Raw genomic sequence first — 22,735 nt, forward strand, 5'->3', positions numbered from 1 at the left:
TCCAGGATATAATCTTTTATTTTAACCCATGGGATTTAACTTTTACAGTGCATTTCTTTACAACAATTATTCATTAAGTGACATGTTTTAGCCACCACTACAGATCAGAAACCTCTGTATGTTACATTTTCTGAGTTCCTCTTACAGATTTTGACTTCATGAACACCGTGTGAAAAAGAACAATGGATAACCACACAGGTTAAATAACTCAGTGACATCCCATCATCCATTAAAATGGTTAGCCTCATTATCAATCGGACCCATCTGTTAATCTTTAGTCGTCTCAATCAAGCTCCTAACTATCTGTACCATTAAAACAAAGAGATAGGTGACCAATTAGAAACCTGCTGCCATCCAGATGAGAAAAAAAGGCTGTAAAATTAGACAGAACGTAATATGGCACCATCGTCTCAACAACCAGTAGACGCATCTTTTTAAAAAGGACTGTGGCCAAACTCCCCTAAGCAGAGCAAGAAACTCAAAGCACTTTGTTCAGTCTTTTCCCGCGCAGCCTTCACCGCCAGTTAGCGATCTGAGGAGGCGTCATCAGTCAGGTGGACACCTTTCATTCACACATCTCCACCACAGAACGCCAAACTGTACCTTCGAATGCAATATTCTCACATCAGAAGTAGATATTACAGAAATCTGCTTTGCCCAACGTTACCGCGTTCTCTTCCTCTCAACACGTCAAGCACACTTCCCACAAAACAAACAAACGGGCAACGCCGCATCCATCGGCGCACGCGCATCCCTCAGAGCGTCGAATGCCACGGCGTGGCTATACTGGAGAAAAGCATTGATAAAGACGGAACCACATTGACTGTGCATATACATCATTTTGAAAACACATCGCAGCAATGAACACACATATACGACCCACCAAATGCACATGAACATAAACTCGATCCAGTTATCCATTACGTATTACATTCAGGCTCCAAGAATACGATGCAATGACTAAGTAAACAGCAGATTTCTCCCTTTTTGCTCAAGTTTGGTCTCAAATCCCCTCAAATACACAACAGCTAGTGCACAAAATAAGAATACAAAATTAGACTTTTAAATACTGTAGCAGCAATTTTTTTTTCTTTTAAAGTTGAAAGCCTCCAGTAGTACAGGTAAAGGCTTTGAAGTCCCCGACACGTGGAAGGGTGATAGATTGTCCTCTGAAGTACGAGACTGTGTCTATAAGGAGGGTGCAGGTGTTTGGTACTAAAGGTGCGTGACTCTAATGGGGTGGACAGGGTGGAGATGTGTCTCGGACAGGGCACCGCTAGAGGACCGAGCTGTGTGGAGGCCACTCGACGCCTCAGTGCTTCAGGCTGAAAATGTCTTTGAACAGAAGGTTTTGTTCTCCAGGAAAACCTCCCCCGCCGACACACCTCCATCTCACACCTTTCCTCCTCCTCCTCCTTCTCCTCCATCTCACACCTTTCTTCCTCCTCCTCCTCCTCCTCTCAGACCGTCTCACAGAGCATCTCCGCTCCCAAACCGAGCCTCCCAAAGAGCAAGAATTCCTGCAGCTTCCCCTCTCCCCCTGCAGCCAAAACCACAGTGGGTTGGGGATTACAACGGGGCGCTCAGCTAACCAGTCCAAAAGGAGCCGGACAGAGCCGAGGCGGGCCATGCTACACAACACTTCTCTCAGCTGGAGGCTGTGGCGATGGCCTTCTTGAGCTGCTGGCTGCGGATCTCGCGGTTGCGAGCCTCGAGAAGCAGGTCGTGGCAGGTGTTGCAGACCAACACCTCGTCATACAGCTGCTGGTCTGGGATGGGCAGCTTCAGGTGACAACAGTCTTTACAGAACACATTGCCACAGTTCCTGAAGATGAAGATCACAAAAGGAAGTTATTATACTTTATGTATTTTACATAAATCTGTGCTCTGCATTTTTTAAATCAGCAGCCAGGCCTGGAACAAAATTAATTCTGACGTCAGTGTGTGTGCACTCTGAGCTACTTAGCTACTGACAGTGTGTTTCAAACTAAACACTTGCTGCTGAGGTACTGTAACAAAAGATGAACTATAGCTAATTTCAATAATGGACAAGAAGTTGATTCAATTGAAGAGAAAGTGAGATTCTTTGTGTTCTTATATATGCAAGTAAACCACAGTGAAGCCCCACCTGCAGTGATGACGTCTCTTGGCTATCCAGAACTCACAGTCACAGTTGAAACAGTGGGAGGCCATGTGGTCAGGCACCCACCTTGTGACCTACACACAGACATCTCTATCAGAACAGTGCTGTAAATGGAGATGCTCCCAGCCATACAGGTGAGGGGGAAGAAGGAAGGTGTGAAGCGGACACAGAAAGCATTATTGTAGGACACTGACCTCTGTGTCCTTGCGCTCCACTCGATCCCAGCTGCCCTCAGACAGACGGTCCTCACTGTGGGTGGACAAAGAATCCTCCTCGTTGCTGTTGTCCGACTCCCGCAGACAGGTCTGAAAACAGAGAGAAGACGAGCTCACAGAAGAGAGAACACTTCCTGAGGATCAAAAGTAACTTCTGTAAACGCTGCCGTCAGAAAAGAGCTTCCAGGACTGGGCATTCTAGCTTTTTCAGTGATGACAATAATGGCACTCACAATGTCGTCCTCGTAGTCAATGTCGGGCTCCGAGGGAGGGGTACTGTACTGTTTACTCTCCAGCCTCATCTGCAGCTGTCGCACCTGCTGCCTCAGTACCTCCACCTCCTGTTTGTAGCCTGCCTCGATCTGCCGCAGTCTCTGCTGCACGGCATCCATGGGCACCGGGAGCCCGTCGTCATCGAGGTAAGCTGGGGCCTGGGGTGGGGGAGGGGAGCTGGAAGCAGAGGGCGAGGAGTACGACACGGGCAGGAGCTGATGCCCTGCCAAGGAGTAGCTGTTCAGGGCTGCGGCGGCGGCGGTGTAGCCTGCATTCCTGGCAGTGGACAGCCACCCAGCCTGCAGAGGGCTGCTGGGATGACAAAGAGCGTCTCTGCGGCAGCACTGTGACCCGTTGGCGATGGCGAAGCCCTGGGAGCGGAGCAGCTTACTGGCAAGCCGACGGCTCTGGTAGGTGTTGTGCTGCAAGGCCTGGCTGACGCCATAGTGGCTGGCACTGCTGCAGGCGGACTGTACCAGACCCTGGACGCTCTCCCAGTGGGAGCCGAGCAGGGACAGGTCTGTGAGCTGGCTCTGGGAGACCAGGTGGCGAGGTGCCGCCTGGTTGCCGTCTACAGGAGCTACTGCAACTGTTAACACACACTCTTTTACTTTCACTACATCTGTCCTTGTGGACTCTTTCCCTTTCTGGGGTTGAACCTGGGTCTGTGGCTCAGGCTTTTCCTCCTCCTCTTCATCATCATCATCATCATCATCATCATCATAACTATTCTCAGTGAGGTCCCGGCTCGCTGTGAGAGGCAGGGCGGGGGGAAGCTCTCCCTCACCCGTGAGCGTCTCTGTGGAGTCCTCCATGGGATGGAGTGGTGTTTGCTTAAAAACCAGCAGGTCTGTGGATATCTGGAGGCCATTTGCTAGGCCGTCAGTGTGGTCGGCCAGCAGCGGGGTGGGTGCTGCGACTTCAGATTCGGTGCCCTTGCAGGGGAGAGATAAGCACGGCTCTGATCTATGAGCGGGTGACGTGGTGCTTTCCGCAGTCCTGGTGGTGTTTTCAGCCTCCAGCGGAGGTGGTGGGAGTGGAGGGTTAGTGATCGGAGGCAAAGCCTGTTGAAGGACAGGAGCGGGGAAGGGAGTGTGAGCGAGTGTGACGTCCTCACTGAGAAGGACCGGGGAAAGGGGCAAATAGGGCAGGGGCTGTGTGGTGAGACAGGGCTCCTCCACTGCGTCTTCACAGCTCTCTGCACCTGGGGGACACTCTGGGGTCTTCGCAGGACTCTGTTCCAGAGGCTCCCCGTCACTGCTGTCCAGTCCAGTGTCAGCCGTGAGCTCATCGGAGATGTCTGCCGAGGTTTCTTCCATGGCTGGTGAAGATTCTGGGGCAGAGCGACCCTCCTGGCAGTGCTTATTGAGATTTGGGTCACTGGAAGTACGTGTCAGGGGCATCCCGTTCTCAAAAGCTGATAGCAGGTTGTCCATGGAGCGGGTCTTGGGAAGTCTGGAAATCCAAAAAAATACATTAAAAAGGGTTTATCTTTTTCCACAGGTGAAGAAATGGCTATGATGTAATTCTCTGTTTGGGACTGTAGAGGGCAGTCTGGCTTTCTGTAACCGGAGGAATATGATTCTTTAGGGACCGCTAAGGCCAATGAGTACAGTTCCTGGGTAACCGATCAGATTTGCATCAAAGCAACACACCTGTCCAGGGACCGGGAGGTGAGTTCATCTCCTGTGACACTCGGGGGGAGGTAGAGCTCCATAGAATCGTCCACAGCAGTGCAGGGGGACGAGGTGGGCAGGTAGACAGCTGTCCACAGCTGCAAGGCTCGCGTGTGGCACACCGGCTGCAACACCTGGCAGACAAACAAGTGATGGGAAGGTCAACGTACAGTAATGATGGTGCCCATGACTTCAATAGTACTGTTGTACTCCGAAGAATTAGGACCAATTTCTATTTTCTTAAAAATCATTCAGAGGATTAGGGTGGCATATGTTGAAGTGAGTTTAAATCGTTGATGAAAAATACAGTTTGAGGATGAAAGTGAAAATATCGTCATACTGAACACTGTTACTTTAAGTAAGTCACATTCTCTTCTGACTAAAAGGCTCAGTGGCTAAAAGTAAGTCACCACCATTTGTTTCTGTATTTAACAGGTCGGTCTACTACAAATGAATAATAGCAAAACAGTAATAGCATAATAACTACACTGTAAAAAGTAGTAAGTACCATATCATGACTGGGGATGTAGAGGAAGTTCTGGAAGTTCTTGTTTCCGTTGCGAAGCAGAGACCACACGGAGCAGGTGCGTTTGTAGATGTTCCTCATCTCCCTCTCGCGAGCATTGTTACACAAGAAGGTCCCGTAAAGACACGAGTACGTGTGCTGCACCAACTTGACCTGGACATGAAGTCAGAATGCATGTAATAAATTAACTTGAACGGTCCGTCTTTAAATATGGTTTCATGTAATGCCAAGCAACATGTCTCACACTCGGTTTATTGGTGAAATACAAAATGAAGATGTACATAGTCCATACTAGAGGAACAGAAAAGTCAAAAGCTGTATGACCACCCACCAGGAAGGCCTCGTTGAACTCAAAGAGGCATGGGAACTGTTTGAGCAGCTGGTGAACACAGTCCAGCCACTGCAGGAAGACGGGACACTGCTCGCTGACGTCGTCAGCGTTCTCCTGGTGGCCACAGCGGTCCCCAAACTTATGACCATAGTCCAGCCACTCGGTCTCTACAAGCACCTGGAAGCCCTGTGGACGACACGGTAGTCAGAACTGAGGGTGATAATATTATTTGAGGATATGATTTAGCAATCTAATCCTATAACATTGTCAGACTCACAATGGATACTTAAAGAGACATTTTGTCTAAAATCTAACAGCATGATACATTTTGGGGCCAACGTGTGCAGACTCTCACCTCTAATGTCCTGTAGTAAGGGTCAAGCAGGATCTTGGAGAGGGCTACAATCTGGGGTGTGCGGTCCCACCCGTCCGAACAATGCACCAGGACAGGACGGCCGTCCCTCTCCACTGCAGAACACACCAGGGTGGCTGCCTTCAGCATGACGGACAGGTGTTGCAGCCAACGGGTGCTCTCAAGTGCCGAAAGCCAGCTGGAAACACCAGAGATGACTGATTAGATAAGTACAAATCAATATAGAGCCTGTCTGGAGGCTAGATACTGTAGTAACCCAGGGTTAGGTTACACTGGGTTGTGAGGCTGGTGGGGTTAGACGGAGGGTACCTTTGACCTATATCGATAGAGGCCTCCCTACATCGTGAAACACCTCCATCAGAATAACATCAAGTCTTAAAATAACCTGATGCGACGTCAGAGCAGCTGGGAAAACTTATGCATCTACAATCACGCATAAAATACACATACAAATCGGAGCTGTAAGAAAAACCCAGATGGAAACCCAGGACCAAATGGAAATGCATTACACACGTATCCACTGTCAGTGTGTTCAGACAGACAGCTGGCCACCCCAGCACTGGATGGTGGCAGCGTTCCCATTTCTCCGAGGTGTTGCCTTACTGCAAGGTGAAGCCATTAAAAACAGGGGTGGGGGGTGGAGGGGTGGGGAGAGGCACAAATGAAGGCAGAGCCGTTCAGAGAGAAAGGTCAAACGGATCGACTTACTTTCCTGGATCCGGGATCTGACTGCAGACGGTCCTCAGAGCCTGGAAGCTGTTTCTGATGGCGTGGATGTTGGCCATTCCCATGAACATCACCTCGCAGTTGGGGTAGTATTCTAAATACAAACACAGAAGACGTAAACAAGGCTCCGCTTGGTGCTTTTTGGGTGAGTCACTGGTGGCAGTAATCACTTGCTTTCTGAATATCAATCGTCAAACATTTGCATTAAGTTTGGCACAGCAAGGCCACCGTTTACAATCCAGGACCGAGCAGTTTCGTCTCTATTGAACTTTGGCCTCTATAAAAATAGATCCAGAGGCAATGCAGGAGTGCCAGGAGTTAGAATGTTTTTAGGTGCAACTTGACGGCAAAAAAGAAAAGAAAAAGAAAACTGCATGTACTGGTGCAGTGCCCGTTGAAGAGTTGCTGGATGCTTTGCCTGTGGTTTTGCTGCTTGCTCAACGTTCCCCACTCAACATTTCACACCCGTGGGTCCTGAGCAATACACTTGCCAAAGGCAACCTGGGCCCCCCAAATAAAACGTACTCAAACTTTGTTTATGTTTAGATACAAAAACAAACATTTATTATGTTACTATTCTAACTCTTAGGTTGAAAAACCTTACAAAAGAACCCCAAGAGATACAAGTATATCCTACTTAATGAGTAGGCTACTTCGACTTCAGAGGAAAACATTGTACTACGACATCTACCCGACGGAGAAATGATACTCGTTACCGATACAGATTTGATTCACAAAATATAACAATTAAAATACGATGCATTATCATTCATGAAACTATCCAGCTTCATAGACTTGAAGCTCCACCTAGAACAGACGTTAACCCAATACTTTTCCTAAACATCCTCCTGTGAACAGTCTGATTTGACCATTTATTGTCAATACTTTTACTTACTGACTGATTTCTTCTTCTACCACTGCCAACACCCACATTCCCAGTTGGAGAAAGAGTGAAAAGTAAAAGCAAGAGAAGGTTTGCCCAGGGAACCAAATATCACTAAATGTGGCCCTAAAAACAAACATTCAGGCTAATAAAATTAATTGAATTGTTTATGACATTTCTGGAACGTTTGGTCGCACTAACTAACCTTCACATTCGCAGCCTCCGCCCTTGGCTCGGTTGGCCACTGCAGCGGTGTATGAGCGAGCATCCAGAATCAGCAGCTTCTGTGGGACGGTGTTTTCATCGCAGCCAGAGCCGCCTGTCAGCGAGGAGTCTGGAGACAGAGATGATTCTTACTGTTATGAGAGGAAAGCGTTTACGTGAAGCCAACTGACGGGGAAAGGAAGAGAGGGGAAGCATGGAAATCGGAAAAGTGCCACGGACTATTTGCAACCTACTGAAAAATCAATCTCTCCACCTGATGACACAACCAGTGTTGCTAAAGGGAACGAGCACAAGCCAAGAGACCTCTACTATAGCTAATACGGAGAAAGACGAGTATTGACTGAGCAACTAAACTACTTTTCTCTGCTGCCACGTCCTTTACAGCCCGTTGTCGTGCAGCCAGTCATGATGTGACGGACCCTTTCAAGTCACTCTTTGCGATGCACTGGCAGGTGTCCCATTATTAATAGTCTGATTATAATGCACTTCATTATAAAAATGTAAGCATGTAACAAGTAAAGAAAAGGAGCATAAATTAAATAAATTATTAAATAAAATTACATGTATACAGAAAACAATGTATGCAGGCAGAATTTAATATGGTGTATTGCGTTTTATCAGCATCTTTATCTGATGTTAGTCCACTTTGTAAGTACGTACATTAATGAGACCTGTGAGTAATGGAAATTATTTTCTTCCTTCTGAGACATTTTCACATAATCAGGCCGAATTTGAATGCCGTCCTAAAAGCTTAAGTGCTCGTACGGGGCCATGCATGAAGCTGCTTTACCAAAATCACTATCGGAGGAGTCGGGAGCTTCCCCACGCTGTCGGCAGGCTAGCGCTCCACAGGTAGTAGTACCCTTGGCCATCTGACACGCCTTGGCGATGGATGTCACCAAGTACTCATCATCCGTGTTCCTCCAGCCCCACCAGCTGATCTCAGGCTGGCTGCATCGGGAGATCACTGCACCGTTCCTCTGGTGCCTGGAGTTGGAGGTAAGAGAGTTAGTAAACAAGCAAATATGCACAAATGTGCATATTTGTGAAAACATGCAACAGCGTGTGTATGACTTTAGGTCAGTAAAGCCACCTGTAGACCACCACAGGGATCCTTTTCATGGATCTGAAAGAAGCCACACTCTCCAGCTCCTTGTCTGTGATCCATATTGGAACCAGAAGCTTCTGTGGGTAGCTGGAGCACAGCCTGTGGACAAGGACACCATTTTTAAAGACTAAATGCAGTTTATACTGCTGCATACATTAAACAGCCAGGCTCAATGAAGAGAAGCAACTAGAGTCTTTCAGTGAGAAAACAACCAAAACAAAACAAAGCCGTGACATCGAGCTGCAGAAAACAACATTCAGTTTTTCAGGGTCGCTACTTCATCAAGAACGAATAACAAAGTGCGACTGCCTGACACCATCTGTCTTCCTCATCCTCTCTCATAATCTCTCATCCTCTCTTCACCTGCTGTCTACGGAGGGAAAAGACAGCATGTGTGTTTCTCTGTGTGAGAGAAATACAGTGCCGAGTCATGGGCCTCAGCAGGTTAAATTAGCTAGTTGTCCTGTGTGTCTTTCTCCCTCAGCAGGATGTGCTCTCTTCGGCCCTCCGAGCAGAATGACATTTCTTTGTTAGTGTTTATTTGACCAGACACACACACGTTCTTGTTAAAGACTGGACTTGCCTAGAGGGCTACTGGCCTGAGAGGTCAACAAAGGCGAGCCAGTATACACAAAGACCAGAGTTGTTGAAGGAATTTAAAAAGGAATAGTCCACTGCAAATCTATTGAGTATAATCAGCAAAAGTACGTTGAAATGTCCATAAAAACGTCTCCAACCACCTTAGCAGTGCATTTCATTTCTCTACGGTTGAGCCGCCTCCACAAGGCTTGTTACGCCAATAAATCACTAAATAAGCTACTTCCAGTGTTTTTAGCATATTATTAGTAAAGTGAGGGTTGTTTGGAACGCACTAAATATAAGTGGCAAATAAGTAGATTACACTGCCTAATCATGAATATTGATAAAGCAGCTTTAAAGGGTATTAACACTGATGAATTTTGGAAAATTGCCACCATTAAAATCACAACAAAAAAAATTGAAATAATGATAACCTGGGTGAATGCAAGTCAACGGTGTTGTCAACATAATAATAATAATCATAATAATAATAATAATAATACTGTAATTGAAGTGCTGTTACACACTGCTCCACAATGCTGAGACGTGCCAACACTTATACCCACAAGCTGTTCGCCATGTATCCAGGTTGGACATATTGTGGTTACACTCCTCCATTCCAGTCCCACTCTCTTTCACAGCTCTCAAAAAGCTCTTTGAAACACCGTCCCTCACCGTTCCCTCTGGAAGCGACCATCGCAACTCTTTATATTAACAGTATTGTACGGCTATCTGCAGCGACAGAGGTGCCATTTCTATTTATGGTAAAGCATCTGTGACATACTTGAAATTGCAGTTTATGTCCGACACTCTCCAGACGTTCTGTGTGTCGAAGCCCATCCTTTTGACCTCCATTTCCATTCTCTGACGCACGTGGTCACCTGCAGAGAGAGCACATTATTTTAAGAATGTCAACATTTTAACCAAATAAGAAATCCCAGTTCAGAAATGTAAGATCAGTAGTGATTGTTGTGTGTGTGTGTGTGTGTGTGTGTGTGTGTGTGTGTGTGTGTGTGTGTGTGTTGACCTGGGCGACAGAGATGGATGTGCTGGTCTTCGTCATCAGCGTTGCCTCCCAGACACCAGGCATGATAGGCCAGAGCGAACAGGTTCTCCAGCCGAGCCGGGTGAGCCACGGCCCGGTTCAGACGCTTGACCCACTCCTGACATTGCTTGAACGTCGCAAAGTGGCATCTGTGGGCAACAGGATAAGAAAGACGAGTGAAATCCCAAGTGCAACATATCTTGTTACAACTTCGTGTATTTGGGGACCGAGAGAAGAAAAACAATTAAAAAAAAACTCATTTGTTGAGATGTTCAGGAGTGTTGCAGCCATGAAACACGAGTGGCTATGTGGCTGCCTCACAATGAGGAACAATAGAAGGCACATCTGCCGCTGAGCATTTGAAGGCGTCCCTCATTTCAAATGTCACAGATGTTCATGAACACAAGAGAATTTCCAGTAACTATGGTCTGGAGTGTGCGTCATCATGGAAAAAATGTGGTCCGAGATACACCTGCTGTACGGTCGTGGGTTGAGTACTTTGCCAGCTGTTGATATGTCTGTCCGTCTGTCAGATTTTGTCACACTATTGCGGTGACAGAGAGGCCGAAATATAAACGTCTGACAAAGTCGTCAAAACCAATACTGTGGTAGTTCCCGCTACAGCAGCTCCACATTTACCAGGATGACTCACAAGGTGAAAACCATACCAGGGTTGCCGTAAATGTGACGTCCATCTAGTATCAACTGGAAGAAAAGGAAATGCCCTTTCATTGTTTACCTTTATACACACCGTTTGGTATCTTTTATATATATATATTTGACTTTAGTTTTTCTATTTAGCAGTTGCTTGGTATAACATGTTTTCACTACACATTGTACTGTGTATGAGATACATTGATTTGATGTTGACATAATTAAGAGCAACAGACTAGATTACCATCTTCTGCTTACAAATGTTTCAGTGATATATTGACGTTACAATTTCTCGCAACGATATTTTTAAAAATGGGATAGCACCTGTGATTACTTTTATTACCCCGTGAAGAATTGTTTACCATTAGTCATTATGTTAGTGTATAAAATTGAAGAAAACAGTGAATCACAACTTCCCGGAGCACAAGATAACATGTTGCATGTGTATCGATGATCCAAAATGGAAAGAATTCACAACGACAAAATAGTAGCAAGGCCTCAAATTTGAAGAAATGCAACCAGTAGCTGTGTGATGTTTTTCCATGATAAAGGACTTTAACAACAATATATCACAAAAACTGCTCTTGGTTAAATTTCTGTTAATTCATTAACCAACAAATTGTCTCATTATTGCACAGACTGGCTGGACATGAAGTATGTTGTCATGCCAACACTGATGCCAACCAAAGGAGAAGTCATAAACAGAAAGACATGTATGCCTGTATGTATGTATGTATGTATGCATGTATGTATCTTTCCGAACATTAAAACATTACAAATGATAACTTTGTTATTCTGGCAACACCTAAGCATCAGAAGACTGTATTTCCTCCCTGTAACTATATTTAGATAAGCAGGGATAACCCTTTTTAACTAAGGACACAAGACACAATCTCCATAATCACTAATGTCATTAGGTCATTTAGGACAGGATGGAGGAGCTATAATAGCACTATAATTATATTAACATCACTTTATTACTACTGTAAGCCTGTAACCTTTAATTTTACACCTGGGAATATTAAAAAGCATTTAAGTGTGGTAGTGTGTATAAATTGTCTCCTCTCAGCCAGACAGAAACTTCTGTATTATTCATTAAAACGCATACCACTGTACAGTATTTACTTATGTTGATAACCGCGCATATATATATATATATATATATATATATATATATATATATATGTGAGATATATGTGTGAGTGAGCTGCTCTCCTTACCTGACAACTTTGGAGTCTTTGCAGATGATGTGCAGCTGGAACATATCTCTGCTCTCCACGCTCTCTATGAGCCTGAGAGGCACCTGTAGGGGGAGACAGAGTGCATGTGTGACCCGCCTGATGGCCCAATGTCAGAGCAGGAGGCTCATCTGCAAAGAGGTTGCGACCCTCTGGTCTAATACATACTAGAGTATACATAGCACGGCTTTATGAGCTCGCTGTGGAGGGGAAGAAGGCCGCGGAAGTGTTTTAACTTTGCCTCTAGACTTCTGTGTTGATACCAAACAGCTATAAACTTGCAGTCTGCAGGATTGTCTGTTCTGCTTTTTACATTTAATGATCCTGTGAACTGAGGTGTTAACAAAAGGCACTTATAACAGAATTTCCAGGATCGCCCACGCAACTTCGCTTTTGTTGAACCTTTATGCACATGCAATTTGTGCACCGTGAAAATCCTATTTCATGTCTTATAGCGAAAAACAAAAGTGGTTCTCAAGGTCAGCTAACACGCTGCACTGCAATAAGTGTTCCTCCTTTCACAGACAACAATAAATCCAGTGTTAGCACTAAGTTGAGAGTAAGTTACAACTCATCTTCAGCGCACTGCAATTTCTTAAAATTAATGATTTAAACCGTCTAGACAGTGGCAGAGGGTGGTGTTTCATCATATGGTACTCACAGATATCTCACTGTCCACACCTGGGTAGGTCTAAAACAGTGACACCATGGAGTACACACAGGGAGAGAGGGAGGGAAGACACAAGACAGGAGGACATGGAAAAACTATTAAACCAAAAACATTCAGGAGACAAAAGAAAATGAAGTTAAAAAAGGAAAGAAAACATCAAAGAGGTTGAGAAATGGAAGATAACCGAGCGTGCTACTTGCAGCACATGGCCAAGCCAAATGGTAATCATGGAGAGAAAGACAAACATGGACGGGAGCAAAGTGCATGAAAACAGCTTTGAAGTACGGGGATGAATGAGTTGGGGGTGGGGGAGGAGGGGGGAGAGGGGTAGTGGCGTGTGGGCATTGATACAGGGTTCATCTGTGCTGCTGGGGTCAAGGCAGGACTCTGAAAGCAGTTCAATAGGGACTGTCGGCTAGAAACGTTTGAACTCAGTGCGTTAATCCAACTCTCTGCTCAGTAAGCCAACGTCAAGAGGCACCCTAAGCATCCTGGTGATCTGCCCTCACCTTCTCCTCATTCTTTCCATAAGCTGAATTCTTCTGGAAAAGATGACTGGGATTTGGGAAGGAGGAGGAATTCTGCTGCCAGAGAACGCAAACAATTGGCCCGTTTGTGTTTGAGCAGGGTCTGACGTCAGCAGGAGCGAGCCAGTGGACGTCAGTGCCAGTGGGGGGCGGTCCTTTAGAGCCGAGATGTCGCATTAAACCTCCCGTGACTGGAGATCAGGGGGCCCGCCACTCCTGTGGTAGATTTCTGGTGCAAGCTACTTCATGCCAACTACGCTGGGATGTGACGAAAAACGTTTTATGGGTACTTCTTGTCAAATACTTGGAGGTTTATTTGCCTGGTTAGCACAATTATGTGTTTATAAATGTTATATGGGGGAAAGGGGAAAAGCCTGTGTGCGTCCAACTACACATTATAGCCTCCTCTCTCTCCTGCTATTGGCTGCTGCAGTGGTGTAGAAGTTGTTGAGATCACAGGGACACTCGTGCCATTCGGACCGAAGGGAAACTCTACTTTTGTGTTTCTGTGTGTTTATTGTTTGAGACTTGCACTCACGTTGATGACAGAGTCCTTGAACTTGATGTGGAGCCTGTAGTTAGAAATGGCAATGACTGCTTCATCGGCACAGCCAAGATATTCCACCCCTTCCCCCTGAAGAACTGCGAATGGCATCTGTAGAGACACAAAACAAGCAGACTGTTGAGGTTTGAATACCGAAGCCTTGACACAAACATCCGATTATTGGATTTATTAGGTCTACTGGGAGCATAATCATAATATCCACATTTCTATTTTTAAAAAGGTGTCCTCTCCATATAGAACTTAACAGGACTATGGGTCTATGCAAGCTGCTCTGTGAGGCCATGACAATGCTAACGTGATGTAGCATTCAACATGTTCACCATATTAGGTAAGTATTGTCACGTTAGTAACATTTACTGATTTGCATTAACCCAATGTTAAGGGATCACCAAAGTTATTACAATCTAACAAAAGAGACTGACATTCATACTAGCATGGCTGAAAAAGACATTTCAACAAATCAGCCTTGAAATGCTCAGTCAGATTCTTTGTCCCGTTTACTTCCTTCAATATATTCTGATTTTAAAACGTTATGCTAAGATTTTGCAAACCTGCTTTGTGTTCAGACAATTTAACAAGGATACATTTTGCAATTTTGTTTTTTTTCAGAAAAAAGGTTTTGGAAGAAAAAAATAACTGGAAAGTACCGTACTCAGTTTTTTTTAAGTATCCTATCGTAACATTATTCAAACAAAATATGCTAAAACATAAACAGGTCAAGTTTGTGCTTGCATCGTCCTGCCGACTCGAGACTAAGCTGGTAATGATTGTGGACAGAGTGACATCGCAGATATGACAAAAAAGGGAGGGGGGGGAGGGGGGAGAGGAACAGTGTGCATGTCCAGTAAGCACATAGTTTAACAGAAGGGCTGTTGTGAGCACAGAGGGCTCGTCGGTGATCCTGAACAAGCGGGCGGACAAAAGGCGGGGCGGGGAGTCCATTGATAATCTCAAACTGGACAATAACATTCTTACTTGCAGTACCCATTTTAAATCAGCCAAGCCCAGCCTGTGCTTGAGACACAAACATTAAGATTATTGGTTCCCAACAGAGGTAAATAAAAAAAACATTCCTCCCATTACACTGGGGCGGGGCTTCAGCTTTGAAAGCAGAACACGTGGAAGTAACACACAGCTACAGTTGCCAACTTTTAAAGATATCTCAATTCAAATAAAGACAGAAGCATCCACTAAAGCAGTTTATTGGAGCTACTTCAAGTGATTTAAACATTTAGATTTCAGTGAACTATAATACCTTTTATGACATTATGTGGCCTACAGAGAATAAATCACTTTCATTCACCTTGCATGAAACATTCCTTCTGATGTGAAACAGCAAAGCGTGTTAGCGCTCGTTATCACTCTTCCATCTGACAAATTGAGGACTGTTTTATGTCCATTCGTTTCCACCTTTATATAACGTCTTCATACAGTTCCCGAGTAATCACCTGCATGCACCTTAAGTAAGACCCCTGGTTGTAATATTACATCACTTTTATCTCTCCAAAAAACACATTTGCAAAAACGTTTTTTGGGGAAAGACGACATTTACATAGTCAATGGGTCCTATTGTCTTGCCTTGCAATGCTATTGGATCGTAAATGTGTATATAGGTCTGGCCATAAGGCCATGAACTCACTCTACCTGCAAACTTTCCTGGAAGCACATCTCCTTGTTTCATTCAACTGGATATATCAACATTGAAGTAAGTAAATTCCATGAAATATTTTTTTGGGTGATTGTTAGAATATGTAGTTCATGTAAATACTAAGTTATTGTGGAATGAATGCATCACTTCAGATTTTCAGCTTGTTATGTCATTGTTGTAATTTTACAACGTTGGGTGAAAATGGTAGCTAAAATAGCATGTGCACACTACATGGAGACATTCCACTTCTTGGATGTTCAGATACAGGATACATACTTACAGAAATATAATGTATTTGATGATTCACACTTTACAAATGGATTATTTGTTATAATTTTAAGTTTAGACCAGATTTTAATAATTCTAAATGGGTTAGGTAACTCTAACCCTATGTTATTTCTATGTTCGCAGTGAGATATAGTCAACTGTTTTTTTTATCTGGACTTTGTTGGTTTGCCCAAATATCTCCTTGTTACACAAGCCAGATAATGTTTGTAGAATACTTTGGAGGATGGTTGTTCAGGGACAAGTGTAAATGTTTTTGAATCTGGGGGTTGCATGTATGGTGCATTGTTCAGGGAGAGGTGTACATGTTTAAGAATGTGGGGTTGCATGTATGGTGCATTGTTCAAGGAGAGGTGTACATGTTTAAGAATGTGGGGTTGCATGTATGGTGCATTGTTCAGGGAGAGGTGTACATGTTTAAGAATGTGGGGGTTGCATGCATGGTGCATTGGTCAGGGAGAGGTGTACATGTTCTGGGATATGGGGATGTAAGAGTTCTGGGGGGGTTGTATTTTCCTTTTGTAAATGTAAGTAGAGAGCACATTAGGCTAGCCCAGTGGTTCCCAAAGTGGGGGTCGCGACCCCTAGGGGGGGCGCGGTGGTACTACAGGGGGGTCGCGGCTTCATCACCAACCCACACACACAGACGCACACATACACCGGTAAAACAATATAAAATAACCGACGTGACATGCACTGTGTTCCAACCACGCCACCAGAGCGGCTCATGTCACAGACCGATTGTGGCAAAACCAGCGAGAGCGAGAGCGAGAGCGAGAGCGAGAGCGAGAGCGAGAGCGAGAGCGAGAGCGAGAGCGAGAGCGAGAGCGAGAGCGAGACACACAGCGACAGAGCGAGAAAGATACGGAGCGACAGAGAAAGATAAAGATAAGAGAAGGAAGTATGTACAAACATGGACAGATTTGTGACTGGTCTAAAGCGCAAATCCGATGGAACTTCTGTTACAGCCGCAACAGGCGACGCGACCACCTCGACAACGCCTCAAACTAAGGTAAAGGCAAGGAAATATAGCGAGGCATATCTGTCTCTGGGCTTCACAAGCACTATTGTCGGTCAGGATGAGAGACCCCAGTGTGTTTTGTGTCTTAAAATACTGGCGGCAGAGAGCATGAAGCCCACTAAATTAAAAAGACACCTGAAAACCCACCACCCTGAACATATTAACAAGCACCTTGAGTTTTTCCAAAAACAATTGGAAAACTGTCATGCCCAGCAGAGTCACTTTGAAAAAGCTGCATCTGCCCCCGTTAAAGCACAACTCGCTTCCTACAAAGTAGCCTACAGAGTTGCCCAATGCAAAAAGGCTCACACAATAGCGGAGGAGTTAATACTACCTGCAGCCATTGACATGGTTTCAACAGTTATTGATGAAGCAACTGCCAATAAACTGAAAACTATTCCATTGTCAAACAACACTATTTCAAGGCGTATCGGTGACCTCTCTGCAGACATGGAAGAGCAGCTTATTGAAAAGATGGTCGTTTTATACAAATATATATTAATATTTTGTACAGTTCATGCATTATAATGCAATTCATTAAAAACCAAGAAAAATTTGGGGTCGGGTTGCGGGGGGTCGTCCAATGTTCCTATATCATCAAAGGGGGTCTTGACAGAAAAAGTTTGGGAACCACTGGGCTAGCCAGACAGTATTGTGTGCCATCAGTGCAATGTATTGCCTGAATAGGATTCATTTGCATTGTAATTAGTTATACTTGAGCATTCTCTAACTATTGTTTCCATTTCAGAATGCCACCAGCAAGGAGAGCTTTCTTCAGTGTCCAGGATGTCATTGAGTTTTCATTCTGTTTTGTATAACATTTTATCCAGTTTTATCTGTTTTTTTACCATTTTCTTTTTATTCCAGTTTTTATCTTTTTTAAATAAATTATGATTCATAAAAATATGACTTGGGTGATTATTATTAATTAAATGTACTGTAGTGCTATGTAAGCAATACACACTCCAAATTAACCATTAGTTGTTTTGTGTATTTGTTCTGACAGTTTGAGAGCAAATGCTGAAATTCTGCTACCAACTAGGCCCAACGTTGCAATATTACAACATTTCCCTAAAAACGTACAATCATTTTTTTAAAAATTAATCCTTCATTATCTGCATCAGAAGACTCTTACAACATCATCTGACTTAAAAAAAAAAAAAAGATTTAGATATTATTTCTATGCTTGGATCTTACAGGGTTAACTTCATCATAAGTCATTGAGGACCACGCATTGCGACCCATGTCTCGTTGTTTAGCTGTTACTCGTGAGGACAACAAAGTTGCTCGGAGACAACGTTACCTCACCCTGCATTAGCATGCACTGCTGAGTCACGAAGACCCACTGGTGCATGTTAAGAGAGGACATGCAGCAGGGCAGATGGGGATTATGGTAAAATGTCAAAAAATCTGGGTTACTTGAAATAACATTAGCCAAAACGGTTAAACGCACAGACAGCCTTAGTTAGTGCACACAAACTGGATTTAGGTCTTTAAAAAATAAATAAGAATAAATTAAACAAATATTGGCAATTGGCAAAGTGTCAAAAGCTTTTAATGACACTTGGTCCAGGGAGCGTACAAAAAACTCAGAACAATCAAACCCCTGACATGCATCACTGCACCTGCTGTTGCCCATCTCTCACTGAAAATGTGTGCGTGAGCCGGGACAGGAAGCATGAGGAGGGAAAGAGTACGGCTTAACCTGGGAAATGGAGCACGTAGTACTCGGCACTCAGACACCAACAGAGCCAAATATAGGCAGCAGGCCCCCTGGCACTCTGCATTGGGACTTTAAAAAGAAAAAAAAGAAAAGTGGAAAGTCTGAAATCAGCTGGCTCCCAAACGAAGCTGAAAACCACGAAGATACAGTTTTACTGTATGAAAGAGGAGGGGAAAAGGAGAAAGCCTCATCTTAAGATGCTTTGCTTTCTTCATGCGCCATGGGAAGTATTCAATTTGCATCAAGTCTTGCCTCAACGGCAGCAGAAATGGCTGAAACGAGAACGTGCTGCCGCCGAGTCGGTGTGCTGCTCTGCCGCGGAAGAGATCGAACATGTCCTACTGAGAGCGCCATAGTTAGCATGCTGTACAGACTGGGAGCTGCATTAAATCAAGCTGTGCTCCAAAAGTAGGTGCATGAGTCACCGGCAGCCAGCGAGAGCAACAGAAGATACCGTGTGTCACGTTTCCTCTACAAAGCTTTCAGCAGCCAAAATATTTGAGAGAGAGAGCAGAAGGACCCGTGAATAACACTGACTGAGTCGTGACTTCCAGTTCGAGCAGCCTGCCTGTGAGGACATGCATGTATGCATACACACACACACACACACACACACACACACACACAACTGCAAGCATGTACGCCTGCACGCACACAGGGTGAAAGGCAGCAGAGTATTAAATATGGTGGGGTAGGGAATGCCTGTAAGAGACATGAGCTGTCAGAGAATCCATCATGGGATTGCATACATGGAAGAATAAAAAACATCATAAGAGCAGAGACACAATGATGAACTGCTGGTGTGAATGCAGGCGGAGGGAAGCGACATATAGGAGTGCAGAAACAGAAGCAGCGATGCCTTTTGGCTCTTTGGGTTAAGATACACCTCAGAAACTTTGTTAGTCATCGTGTTCTCAAATAAAGAAATCTACCAGACCGTTGACACACAAAGCCTGTGAGCCCCTTTAGAAATAAAAATAATAGAAACAACTATTTAACAGGTTGATGCAACCCAAGTGGAAACACGCTTCAGCTGAAACTGAAACATGTAGTGAGCCCAGGTTGGGCAACTCCCTCCACCCACCCTGTGGTCCAGTTGCACAAAAACATGATGCCCAGCTCCATTAACCAGAGAGCACAAACTCAACACCACGCAGGGCACAGCGCAAGTTATCCGTCACAATTTCGATACTGGCATCTTCACCTTGGAATAGACTTTCAAATCTCTCTCCCTTCAGTGACCTAAATGCTTTCTGGTTGCCCCGCTCTTTATCCTCTAGGATAGAGCCGTACAGCAGAGACAGACCCCTAGAAGTAAAAACTTAGGAAAAATAAAAAGTAGGACAAAAAAATAATTTTTTTTTTACAATTCAATGTCTACTTTAAGGTGGCCAACATATAAATAATGATGTTCATTTTCAGAAAACAAGAACTGTAAAATAATAGTTTGGACTTTGACACAGTCAATAATAGGGTTGTATGGACTGCTAATGGTCAGCAAATGCACTTTGAATGAAGGACATTTATAATACTGGAAGATGAATTAAGTAGAGAGTGGAGAGGGAAAGCACGTCAATGCGATATACTAATCCTGTAAATGCCATAGCCTGGACAACTAAAGATAGCTGTGACGTAGAAGAACCCATGAGGCATGCCGTCATTGCTCAGTCATTGTGCAATAGCCCCACATTGAACTACAGGGAGGTGTGAATCAACCCTTCTTAGCCCTTTCATACTGTACACAAAAAACAGTCAGCATTTTCAACTGCCTGCTTTCAAGATTTTCCTTCTATTCTCATTGGATCGTTGCATAAATATACACCTCATCTTAATATTTTAGACTAATTCAGAATCTCTTTTCTAAAATAAACATTGAAGAAAATGTTTTGGATTAGTTTTTTTTGTAGTACGATTAGTTATCTGTAGAGACCGAGGCAGCAGCCCTATTCACATGCAAGTACTTTGTTATCCACCAAGTTGGCCGATTCACTTTTCTTCGTGTGTTGAACACTGATAAAGGATGGCAGAGTCATGACAAAAACAAATGAGTAAATTGCTCTTCTAGGCCTCTGTCATCGTCTCTCCTTCGGTGACTGGCCTCAAGCCTGCCGAGTTGTGACTCTTGCAGGAATATCTTGGCAATCCCACTCTCCACAGTGGCGGGCTGAGCTTCATCAGGGTGTTTCAGAGGAACGCTATCGTGACACACCGGGAGCCGCGATTGAGGATGAGGTCATAATCTGGAAGGGCCACACTCTGCCCTTTCACCAGCTCCTGGTCGTCCACTCCACAGACATGTAGACGGGTGTCGGAGCTGACAGGACTGTGCTCTGGAGTGGTAGTGGTCAACGGTTGGTGAATGCAGCTCACCTGAAGGCTCTCATCCTCCTTCACCAGCTCCTTCTGGGGGAACAGGTCCTTGGCCTTGATGTACTCCAGGCTGGGAGGCCCTTCTTCACCCTGTCACACAAACACAAAGCAGGGGTGTTCAGAGAAATACCTCTGTCGTCATTAAGTCGACACTGCAGGGTGAACCTCTGCATAGATATGCCTGTAATAAAAAATAATAAAAAAATAATTTAAAAAAAGGAACACAGAGAAAACTATAATTAACAGGAATATCAAACCATGATAACACTGATTGCACCCTAAAGTGAATTACTTATCAAGCCGTTATCAGGGTGGTTTGATATAAGATCCATGCCAGGTGGAATTTCACAATCCCCACCAACTCAGACTTCACATCAAATATTAACTACGAGTTTCAAAACTCCCTTTAAAAATGGAGGTGTGTGACCTTGTGTCAGGTCAATGAGGCAAGCCACTTTAAAATGTTCACCAATCAATTCTGAAAGCATCCTTGATTGCTTAACGCACGTTTTGCATACCTTGCATACGTAAATTAGTTTGCTTTGGCGCTGTGCAGGTAGTTTTTGCATGTGCAAATGACAGTACGAGACAACGGATACCAAAAAGGCTGTACACTTTGTGAGTGGGTGTGGCAGCCTTGTGCAAACAAAGATACTGGCACTAAGTAAAGTATTTCAAACACCCGACTAGTTAGTCACTTACATCAACTTCAAAGGTTTAAATGATTGTCTGCTCAGGTCACTTCACCAAATAGTTTCCATGAGTGTTCAGGAGGACCATGTAAATTCATTTTAAAGTTACATTTCAAAAGGTTGTTGAAAAAACCGAAACACCCAAATACAGTCTTATCAAGTGCACACGTGTTTTAACGGACGGTTGGCTAAAATTAGACTGTAACACATCAAGAAGCAGCCACGGTGACGGCACGAGCGGAACAGAGAAGAGAGGCAGTCAACCCCGTCCTTGCAGGTTGCGCCCCTCTCAGATTGAGAAGGAGCATATATTTGCACTGTAAATGTCTCACTAAATAAACAAAGTATGCACATAAAAGAGCATTTACATGTACACCGGTATCCTGGTTTTGGGTCTTATCCTGGTTTGGATCATATTTGTGATGGGATGATTGTTTCTAACATAAAAAGATTCTGCTTCCTGTATACAGAAGTCATCATCCAGAATCAGGATTGTCTGCTATGACATGCAGCCATGTCTTTCACTCCTTCCTTCCAGCCTCTGACATTTTTTGCAGCTACGGAGTTTCCTCAGCGGTTGAGGAAGGACCCAGTTTGGTGTCTGGCCACCTGAACACTGCTACTTCTACTACTCTGCTGCATTTGGCTTCTCCATCGGAGTACGACCGTATGTCTATGCTGTTCCCTAACGAAAACAGCAATGGATACCTGAAGGGGGACCAGAGGGAGGCATCGTGAACTGTAGTATTACTGACTCAGGTAATTGAAGACGTGTGTCCCTGGACAGAAAACACAGCAACATGTAATATATTATAGCATGAAAGCCCTTGATGTCTCACATTGCAGATCTCCCGCCTTGTTACCAATCATTTCACCGGTCATTCAAAAAAGCACCAAGTCAGTGATGAAACCATGTGATAAGCACACCACCCACTGGGCTTTCTGGTAACAGATGGAGTTAGTGATCCTACAGCAACAACCCATCCTTCACAAGACCCCAACTCTTCACCATCCGATTTCAAAGGGCAGAGTGATCATAGGAATAGAATAGCCCAAACATAATGCATCAGCTTCTGTGACATAACAGCTGTGTTGACAGAGTGCATAGAAGCTTTACTGTCTGCCTATTGCTAACATGACATGCGCATGTTTGAATGTTTAAAAAATAAAAGGGTCACCGACACCACCATAAAATTGGTCACCATGAAATGTTGTCAAATTAAATTACATTTTTTTAAA

The 22,735-nt window shown here is 44.3% G+C and overlaps 1 protein-coding gene across 11 annotated transcripts in view; it reads right to left on the bottom strand.

Annotated features, from left to right (window-relative positions):
• mtmr4 (myotubularin related protein 4) overlaps positions 1–22,735 on the bottom strand; it is a 30,897-nt gene continuing 8,162 nt past the window's right edge. For 5 of the 11 annotated variants that reach the window (XM_034549788.1, XM_034549784.1, XM_034549783.1 and 2 more), the window contains 18 exons: positions 20,805–20,894; positions 13,731–13,847; positions 12,657–12,686; positions 11,978–12,060; positions 10,086–10,252; positions 9,843–9,939; positions 8,465–8,578; positions 8,162–8,358; positions 7,352–7,480; positions 6,246–6,357; positions 5,520–5,715; positions 5,165–5,350; positions 4,816–4,986; positions 4,287–4,441; positions 2,592–4,086; positions 2,338–2,448; positions 2,129–2,217; positions 1,648–1,825 (listed from right to left, as the gene is read on the bottom strand). In XM_034549788.1, the coding sequence (XP_034405679.1) occupies positions 1,648–1,825; positions 2,129–2,217; positions 2,338–2,448; positions 2,592–4,086; positions 4,287–4,441; positions 4,816–4,986; positions 5,165–5,350; positions 5,520–5,715; positions 6,246–6,357; positions 7,352–7,480; positions 8,162–8,358; positions 8,465–8,578; positions 9,843–9,939; positions 10,086–10,252; positions 11,978–12,060; positions 12,657–12,686; positions 13,731–13,847; positions 20,805–20,894 (3,717 nt within the window). Of the gene's footprint in view, positions 1,826–2,128; positions 2,218–2,337; positions 2,449–2,591; positions 4,087–4,286; positions 4,442–4,815; positions 4,987–5,164; positions 5,351–5,519; positions 5,716–6,245; positions 6,358–7,351; positions 7,481–8,161; positions 8,359–8,464; positions 8,579–9,842; positions 9,940–10,085; positions 10,253–11,977; positions 12,061–12,656; positions 12,687–13,174; positions 13,451–13,730; positions 13,848–20,804; positions 20,895–21,506; positions 21,673–22,735 lie in introns of those variants that run through there. The other 6 variants (XM_034549793.1, XM_034549785.1, XM_034549792.1 and 3 more) reach the window with 4 other exon arrangements.

Source organism: Cyclopterus lumpus, chromosome 14 (genome assembly GCF_009769545.1).
Source record: "Cyclopterus lumpus isolate fCycLum1 chromosome 14, fCycLum1.pri, whole genome shotgun sequence".
Classification (NCBI taxonomy): domain Eukaryota; kingdom Metazoa; phylum Chordata; class Actinopteri; order Perciformes; family Cyclopteridae; genus Cyclopterus; species Cyclopterus lumpus.